The 10,084-nt window shown below is 37.9% G+C and overlaps 1 protein-coding gene across 1 annotated transcript; it reads right to left on the minus strand.

Moving 5' to 3' along the window:
* Positions 1-2,777: 2,777 nt before the first annotated feature.
* On the minus strand, positions 2,778-5,692 carry LOC138337483 (uncharacterized). Its single transcript, XM_069287396.1, has 8 exons — positions 5,436-5,692; positions 5,067-5,196; positions 4,805-4,997; positions 4,192-4,452; positions 3,937-4,017; positions 3,518-3,819; positions 3,304-3,421; positions 2,778-3,064 (listed from the first exon to the last, which is right to left on the minus strand). The coding sequence occupies exons 1-8, from the start codon at positions 5,690-5,692 to the stop codon at positions 2,778-2,780; spliced, it is 1,629 nt and encodes a 542-aa protein (XP_069143497.1).
* Between the last annotated feature and the right edge of the window lie 4,392 nt (positions 5,693-10,084).

Here is a 10,084-nt window from a genome sequence, read left to right on the forward strand (position 1 = left end):
TTATTAATGTAACCAATTAAATAAGCTTCTAAAGTTTAACACTTATTATCCCTAAAATCTGGAAGTCATCACATCAAAAACATCTATCCTCAAATTAACAAGTCTAAGAGTATTTAAGAAACTAAAATAAGTAAAAAGATGGTCCATATCTGAAATTTAAAGACATCAAGACGTGAATGAGAGAATCCAGCACGAACTAGAAATAATAGCTCACCCTCATCTCTGATGTGCTGGATACTGACTAGAGCTGAGGGCGAGTCAAAGTCGATGGTACACTTATTGCATTCCACAAAAAAAACAAAGAAGAAAATACAAGTAGGGGTCAGTACAAGGAACACGTACTAAGTAGGTATCATCGGCCAACTCAAAATAGAAAACAATATACATTGAATATTAATATAAAATCAACTACAATACTTAACAGGTGGCAAACAACATACACATGAACCATTGACAACAACACCATAATAGGTACACCATCAAACACAACATCAAGCACACCTATGAGGACTCATGCCTCAACACCATACTCATTTGGGAAATAGGTTATTTGAGTTTGAGTATATTAAGTTAATTAAAGATTCCCTTCCTTTAATGTTATCGTGTCGGAACGTGACACTCTGATCCCATATACGTGTCGGAACGTGACACTCTGATCCAAAATATCGTGTCGGAACGTGACACTCGATCCAATTATCTCATTATTTTATTTAATCAAGACTTCTTTTTCCAAGGCGTCATTTTAATAGAGAGGGTTCAAGATTAGAAATTCAACCGTCTCATAATTTTAGGCCAACCACAGACCACACAATCAAGATATTCAACCACACAATCAAATACATATAAGACTATACAATATCACTCAATACATATCAATCGCTATTGAGAGTTTATCTATCAATATAAATAAACCATAACCTACCTCCACCGAAGAATCTAAGTCAAACAACTACTTCTCAAATGCCCTTCCTTTCTTTATTGCCTCCGAATGATTCCATTCTGGTGGATTGGCTCTTCCCAATAATGCGCCGAAACTACTGTTTTCTCCCAAAAATTTTCCTTCTTTTGTACAATTTAGTTATTACCCTAGTTCTTATATAATTAATTATAAAAAGTTGTAAAAGTTACCCAATATTTATTTTACTATTATTTCTTTAACCACTAACTAAGTAAATTAGTAAAACTATCCCATTAATTTCATAGTTATAATTATTGATAGTCCAAAACACCCATTTAAAATCTATCATAAAAATATTTATGAAATAAAAAGTTCTAGTACTAAAAATGACCAAAAGAGTCGTTACAATCGATACCTATTTACCCATCGTTCGTCCTCGAATGATCAAAAAGAAAGGCGAGGGCGAGAAAGAGTACCTGAATCTGTAAAAAGATTTGGATATCTTTCTTGCATATCAACCTCACTCTCCCAAGTGGACTCTTCAACTGCCCGATTCTTGCACTGAACCTTGATAGATGCAATCCCCTTTGATCTCAACTTACGGACCTCCCTACCTAGAATAGCAACAGGCTCCTCCTCATAAGATAGATTCTCATCAAGAAGCACTGAATCCCAACGAATAATGTAGTTTCCATCACCATGGTATTTTTTCAGCATAGACACATGAAATACCAGGTGCACTTCTAATAGTCCTAGAGGCAAGGCTAATTCATAGGCCACCTCCCCACACACTTAAGTAATTCAAATGCTCGAATATACCTCGGACATAGCTTACCTCTCTTACCAAATTGCATCACACCTTTCATGGGTGAACCCTTCAGCAAGACTTTTTCACCCTTCATAAAATCCAACTCTCTAACCTTTTGTTTTGCATATTCCTTCTGCCTACTCTGAGCTTCTAAAAGCTTTTCTTGAATAAATTTCACTTTCTCTAATGATTCCCTCAGAAGTTCAGTACCCCAAGGTCTAACCTTCAATGCATCAAACCAACCAATGGGGGACCTACATCTCCTCCCATACAATGCCTCAAATGGGTCCATATCCATACTTGAATGATAGCTATTATTGTACGAAAACTCTGCTAAGGGTAAGAATTTATCCCAATGACCACCAAAATCTATCCCACACACACGAAGCATATCCTCCAGCACTTGAATTGTTCACTCTGACTACCCATCGGTCTGAGGGTGAAATGCAGTACAAAGATCCATTCTAGTACCTAATTCAGCTTGTAATGTCCTTCAAAACTTAGAAGTAAATTGCGTACCTCTATATGATATTATGGAAAATGGAACTCCATTCAATCGAACAACTCAGAGACATAGAGTTTGGCTAACTTCTCATCATTGTAAGTCATCTTAACCAGAATGAAGTGAGAAGACTTAGTTAACCTGTGAACAATTACCCAAATAGAATCAAACTTGCCCAACGTTTTTGGAAGACCAACTATGAAATCTATTGCAATTATATCCCACTTCCATTCAGGAATGGGCATTCTCTGAAGTGTCCCGCCAGGCCTCTGGTGTTCATACTTTACCTACTTACAATTCGGGCATTGGGCAACAAAATCAACAATGTAACGCTTCATTCTACCCCACCAAAAATGTTACTTTAGATCGCGATACATCTTGGTTGCACCAGGATGTATAGAATACCTTGACCTATGAGCCTCTATAAGAATAGTGTGAATCAAATCATCCACACAGGGCACACATACCCTTCCCTTTGTTCTCAAGACGTCTTCTTCATCCATTGCTGCCTCTTTAGCCTCTCCTCGCAATACCATATCTCGAATTCGGTTCAGCTTCTCATCAACAAACTAATTTCCCATAATCTTGTCAAGAAAAGAAGATCTTGCCTCCACGCAGGCTAAAAATCCTCCTTTCTCTAGTACTTTCAGCCTTATAAAGTCATTAGCCAGAGTCTGAACCTCTATAGCCAATGAGCGTCTAGAAACCTGTAAGTTGGCTAAACTACCCATGCTCCCTGCTTTTCTACTTAATGTATCTGCCACAACATTACTTTTTCCTGGGAGATACAAAATAGTAATATCATAGTCTTTCAATATAGTTCCATCCACCTCTTCTACCTCAAATTCAAATCGTTCTGAGTAAATACATACTGTAAACTATGATGATCTGTAAACTTCACACTTGAACCAATATAGATAATGTCTCCATTTAATTAATGTAAATACAACTGCAGCAAACTCCAAATCATGGGTCGGATAGTTACATTCATGCATTTTCAATTTCCTCAAGCATAAGCAATTTCATTCCTCTCCCTCATTAGCACTGCACCAAAACCAGATTAAGATGCATCACAATAAACAACAAAATGCTCACCTTCCACTGGCAAGGTAAGAATTGGTGCAGTAGTCAACAAGGTCTTGTGTTTCTGGAATCTTTCTTCATATTTGTCCGACCATACAAATGGAAAATTCTTCTTAGTCAAATTTGTCAGCTAACAAGCAATAGAAGAAAATCCCTTGACGAATCGACGGTAGTAGCTAGCTGAAACAAAAAAGCTCCTTACCTATGCAACATTAGTAGGTCTTACCCAACTCTTCACTGCTTCAATCTTAGAAGGATCCACCATCAGTCCATCCTTAGAAACCACGTGCCCCAAGAAGGACACTGAATCGAGCCAAAACTCACGCTTGAAGAATTTGGCATAAAGCCTTTTCTCCCTTAACAACTGCAATACAATTCTCAAATGCTCCTCATGTTCTTTCCTACTCTTTGAGTATATTAGTATATCATCAATGAATACAATAAAAAACAGGTCCAGATATGCCTTAAAAATCCCGTTCATCAGGCTCATGAAAGCAGCAGGGGCATTCGTAAGCCCAAAAGATATTACTAAGAATTCATAATGCCCATGCCTGGTTCGAAAAGCAGTCTTTGGCACATCCGTTGCCCGTATTTTCAATTGATGATAACCTGATCTCAAATCAATTTTAGAGAAGACACAATCACCTTTTAACTGACCGAACAAATCATCAATGCGAGGAATGGGATACTTGCTCTTAATAGTTACCTTATTCAGCTGCCTGTAGTCTGTGCAAATCCGAAAACTTCCATTTTTCGTCTTCACAAATAAAATGGGAGCACCCCAAGGATATGCACTCGGTCTAATAAAACCTTTACCTTACAAATCCTGAAGTTGGGCCTTTAACTCCCTTAACTCAGCTGGAGTGATTCTATTAGGGGGAATGGAAATGGGGCGAGTACCTGGCTCCACATTAATACAAAAATCAATATCCCTATCCGGTGGCATACTAGGAAGGTCTGCAAGAAACACATGCAGAAACTCACGGGCTATCGAAACAGAATCAATCGAAGGTACTTTGGAAGTATCATCCCTGAGATGTGCCAAGAAAGCTAAACAACCCTTACTCACCATCCTCTTAGCACGAAGAAAAGAGATAATACGAAATGGAGTGGAAATATAGTCACCCTCCCACCCTAGTGGATCTGTCCCGGGCATGGCATCTGTCATAGTTTAAGCATTACAATCTAAGATTGCAAAATTTGGAGAAAGCTAAGTCATACCAAGAATTACATAAAAATCAACCATTTCTAGTATAATCAAATCTACATAAGTATCGCTCCCCACAAAAGTGACAAGGCAAGACCTATACACCTTCTTAACTATCACAAACTCACCCACAGGAGTAGAGACACGAATAGGCATGTCACACAAAGCACAATATAAATCAAGGCCAGTAGCAATGAGGAAGAGACATACGAAAATGTGGATCCAGGATCAAACAATATAAAAGTCATGCAATCATAGACCAAAAGAGTACCTGTGATAACATCATCAGATGTCTCTTCTTCAGACCTCCCCGTGAAAGCATAACAATGGGCCCTATCACCTGTCTGTCCATTGCCCCTACCAAGCTGCGCTGAGTAGTTCCAACTTGCTCGCCACCCCGACTGAATTGGTGACAACCCTTACCTTGGCCACCATGTCCTCCAGAATGGCGGCCTTTACCATGAACACATCTACCTCTAACTACTGGGGGTCTGTAACTCTATTTTGGACAATATTTCGTAATATGTTCAGCCTCTCCACATCCATAACAATTTCTGGAGTAAAGTACAGGTCTCTGTGAAAATGACGAAGTCTGGAGATAACCTCCAAACTCAGAAAAAAGCTGACTGGTCTGCGATTGACCCCCAGCTGAAGCTTGCAATGAAGACTGAATAGGACGGGCTGGATAACCTCCTGAACTTTACCATCTGGAGTAAGAACCACTAAACTAACCTTCCTTTCGAAACTTCTTAAATGTCGATGTTGTGGTGAAGTCGTCTGGCTTCCCCCCCTCTACCTCTATCACAAAATCAACCACTTCCTGAAAGGATTTTGCTGCAGCAGCTACCTGTAAGGAAAGAATCTGCAAATGTAACCTCAATTCTTTCACAAAGTGGGGAATCCCCTCTTGTGGACTAAATCCAAGTGAGTGGCATACCTGGATAGTGCACGAAATATGGCCTCATAAGCAGCGACATACATCCTTCCTTGCTCAGGGCTCAGGAACTCATCTCTCCTCCTATCCCTCAAAGTCCTGAGTATATACTTCTCCATAAATAAGCTAGAAAATGATGCCCAAGGCATAGGTGGTGCCCTTGCTGGTTGACACTCAACATACGACCACCACCATATTATGGCATCCCCCTGAAACTGGTAGGTCACAAATTCAATACAGAATCGTTCTACTATGTCCATCTACTGTAGCAGCTAATGAGAATCAACCAGAAAATCATAGGCATCTTCAGATTCAGTACCCTTGAAGACTGGAGGTTTCAAGTTTAAGAACTTAATGAAATGTTCATGCTGATTACCTGTCATTATAGACCCTGTAGTTAATCGAGAAAACATGCCTACTTCCAATGATTCATCCATGCGGGTAACCACAACAGCTGCATGTTGTACTCCCTGAACCTGAGGTGCTAGTGCAGAAAACAGTGGAGATGTCTTGCCCTTGTCAGATAACCCGCTAAGATAATTATGAACCTGATAAATCATCTCTGGAGTAGCCAGGGGTGGTACTTCCTGATCATGAACCTGCTCATTTTCCCCTTCCTCACCCTCTGTCACTACCTCATCAGTCGGTGGAGGAGTCACTGCTCTATTCCCAGCTGGACCAGGTGTTTGTCCTCTACCTCTAGTGGGCGTCCACCTGCGACCTCTACCACGGCCTCTTGCAACTGCTCTTCCTCAAGTTACAGCCCCAATGGTTGGCTCACACGCACCCTGTCTTGCCGGTGTTGATGTTGGCACAGTTGTTGCTCTATTTCTAACCATCTACGAAATAGAGTGAGAATGTCAGATACCAATTTGTATCACCTAGATACCAATTGGATCGAAGAAATACCACGAAAGAAAGAAAGAATAGAGTTTTCCTAAAGTCCAATAGCTTCTCGAAAAAATGTAAAGGCGTCCCCATACCGTTCCTCAAAACTCTATTAGACTTGACCTTGTGTGATGAGACCAACGAACCTAACGCTATGAGACAAAGTTTTTCACGACCCAAAACGAGTCGTGAGTGGCACCCACACTTAACCTACTAGGTGAGCGAACCAAAAAGTTTGAACCCCAACATTTATTAATAGTTAAACTATGAATAACAAAAATAATGCGGCAGATCCAAAACTTATTAATGTAACAAATTAAATAAGCTTCTAAAGTTTAACACTTATTATCCCCAAACTTGGAAGTCATCACATCAAGAACATGTATCCTCAATACCAAGTCTAAGAGTATTTAATAAACCAAAATAAGTAAAAACATGGTCCATGTCTGAAATTTAAAGACATAAAGACGTGAATGAGAGAATCCAGAACGAGCTAGAAATAATAGCTCACCCTGAACTCTGATGTGATGGAGATTCACTAGAGCTAAGGGCGAGTCGAAGTCGATGGTACACTTGCTGCATTCCACAAAAGAACAAAGAAGAAAATACAAGTAGGGGTCAATACAAGGAACACGTACTGAGTAGGTATCATCGGCAAACTCAAAACAGAAAACAATATACATTGAATATTAATATAAAATCAACTACAATACATAACAGGTGGCAAACAACAAACACATGAACCATTGACAACAACACCATAATAGGTACACCATCAAACACAACATCAAGCACACCTATGAAGACTTATGCCTCCACACCATACTCATTTGAAAAATAGGTTCTTTGAGTTTGAGTATATTAACTTAATTCAAGATTCTTTTACTTTAATGTTATCGTGTCGGAATGTGACACTCTGATCCCATATACCGTGTGGGAACGTGACACTCCGATCCATAATATCGTGTCGAAACGTGAAACTCCGATCCAATTATCTCATTATTTTATTTCATCAAGCCTTCTTTATTCAAGGCTTCATTTTAATAGAGAGGGTTCAAGACTAGAAATGCAACCGTCTCATAATTTAAGGCCAACCACAGACCATGCAATCAAGACATTCAACCAAACAATCAAGTACATAGGAGACTATACAATATCACTCAATACATATCAATCTCTATTGAGAGTTTATCTATCAATAGAAATAAACCATAACCTACCTCAACCGAAGAATCGAAGTCAAACAACTACTTCTCCAATCCCTTCCTTTCCCTATTGCCTCCGAATGTTTCCAATCTGGTGGATGTGGCTCTTCCCAATAATGCGCGAAAACTATTGTTTTCTCACAAAAAATTTCCTTCTTTTGTACAATTTAGTGATTACCCTAGTTCTTACATAATTAATTATAAAAAGTTGTAAAAGTGACCAAATATTTATTTTACTATTATTTTATTTAACCACTAACGAAGTAAATTAGAAAACTATACCATTAGTTTCTAGTTATAATTATTAATAGTCCAAAACACCCATTTAAAATCTATCGGAAAAATATTTATGAAATAAAAAGTTCTAGTACTCAAAACGACCAAAAGAGTCGATACATGATGTCCTTAATTTTTGGACATAAACTATTTTATTCATTTATTTTGGTGTCTTTAATATTCTTAGAATTAATAATTGAAGCTTAGATGTCCTTCTTGTGATGACTTTCTGGTTTCGGGAAATGATATTTAATAAGATTTTAGAGCTTCCGCGTTATTGTTGATACTTGTAGTTGTATTATTGGTATTTCTTGGGGTTTGAATTCCTTGGTCCTCCCACTTAGGAGATTAAATGTGTGTCACGACCCAAATCCTGTCGTGAGTGACACCTACACTTAAGCTTCTAAATTGGCGAACCAAGGAATTCAAACCTCAACACATACCAATAATTCGACTAGAATAACAACAATAACACGGAAGCTCAGAACTTATTAAGTAACCAATTAGGTAAGCTTCTAAAGTTAAACACTTATTATTCCCAAAATATGAAAGTCATCACATCAAGGACATTTATTCTCAAATTACCAAGTCTAAGAGTATTTAAAACACCAAAATAAGTAAAAAGATCAAATGACATCAAGACGTGAATGAGAGAATCTAACATGAGCTTGAAATAATAGCTCACTCTAAACTCTGATGTGCTGGACACTGGCTAGAGCTGAAGGCGAGTCAAAGTCAATGGTACAATTGTTGCACTCCACAAAAGAACAACGAAGAAAATTAAAGTAGGGGTCAATACAAAGAAAACGTACTAAGTAGGTATCATTGGTCAACCCAAAATAGAAACCAATATATATTGAATAATAATATAAAATTAACTATAATACTTAACAGCTGGCAAGAAACAAACAACATGAACAGGCGACAACAACACTATAATAGGTATACCATCAATCACAATATGAAGCACACTTATGAGGACTCATGCCTCCACACCATACTCATTTGGAAAATGGTTTCTTTGAAATTGAGTATATTAAGTTAATTAAAGATTCCTTTACTTTAATGTTTTCGTGTCGGAACGTGACACTTCGATCCCATAATATCGTGTTGGAATGTGACACTATGATCCAATAATACCGTATTGAAACGTGACACTCTGATCCAATTATCTCATTAATTTTTTTGTCAATTCTTCATTATTCAAGATGTCATTTTGATAGAAGATTCAAGATTATAAATTCATCAGTGTCAGAATTTTAGGCCAACAACACACCACATGTAACACCCCATATCCAAAATAAACCAAAAATTAGTTTTTCAGAAAAAATCTGGTGGTGCAAGAGACGGTGCCATCGACGGACCGTATCATAGCCCACGGTCCGTCCTGCACATCTGTCGATAGAGTCGGAAACAATCAGAAATCTTAATCCCGAAAATTTGACTAAGATTCAAACGACGAATGGACCGACGATCCGTAGGTCAGACTACAGTCCGTAGTTTGTATACGTCGATAGACACCTCGTTCACCCACTCTCCGACAAGAACCATAATTGACCAGCACGATCGTAGATGGACCTACGGTCCGTAGGTGGAAATAAACAGACACTTAAGGGGGAAACATAGTTGGGTCAACATTAATTGATCATAACTCTTAGCAAAAAATAAATTAGGTGTCTTATAAAACACCAACATATAAATAGTTGAATTATTTTTCCATAAACAGTTTTGACCCTAACAAATTTTAGTCAGTTTAAGCCTAGAAACATAATTCAACTACGACTTGGATAAGGTCAAGAACCCTAGTTTAAGAACGCACCAAGGTTCCAGCAGTTTCATCCCTAAAAATAAGTGTTTCTCCTTGAATTTCATCACCAGGTATGTGAGATTTCACTAGTGTGTTCCGTTCAACCATTAGGTCCCTTGTTTTCAGTCAGTTCTTGATTCTCTTATCATGAAAAAACCAAGGGTTTCTATAACTTAGATAGAACTTCATGAATTTATTAAATATATGTTCCCAATCATATTTTCAAGTTATTATTCAGTTTATAGATTAAATTTCAAAACCCTAGCTTTGTATTTCTTTAGTTCATGAATTCCACATGCTAGGTTAGTTATTTTAGCTATTCAGTTATACATGCATCAATTTTTAATGCATCATTATCAGATTAAATGTTGCGTTCTCATTTTTTAGCTATCCAGTAATTACAAAAAATTCAAAGATAATAAGTTTATTACATAAATCCACAGGAGTATCATAATACCGAGTTGGACTAGGGTTCA

The sequence above is a fragment of the Solanum lycopersicum genome, chromosome 7 (genome assembly GCF_036512215.1).
Source record: "Solanum lycopersicum chromosome 7, SLM_r2.1".
Taxonomy (NCBI): Eukaryota; Viridiplantae; Streptophyta; class Magnoliopsida; order Solanales; family Solanaceae; genus Solanum; species Solanum lycopersicum.

Excerpts from the sequence above, each read along its gene's own strand:
- LOC138337483 (XM_069287396.1), bottom strand. The coding sequence starts at position 5,692 with ATGGACATAGTAGAACGATTCTGTATTGAATTTGTGACCTACCAGTTT. Across the intron at positions 4,453-4,804 it reads TGTTATGCTTTCACGGGGAG|ATGCCATGCCCGGGACAGAT; the intron begins GTCTGAAGAAGA and ends AAACTATGACAG. Across the intron at positions 3,820-3,936 it reads TTTGTTCGGTCAGTTAAAAG|TAATATCTTTTGGGCTTACG; the intron begins GTGATTGTGTCT and ends ATGAATTCTTAG.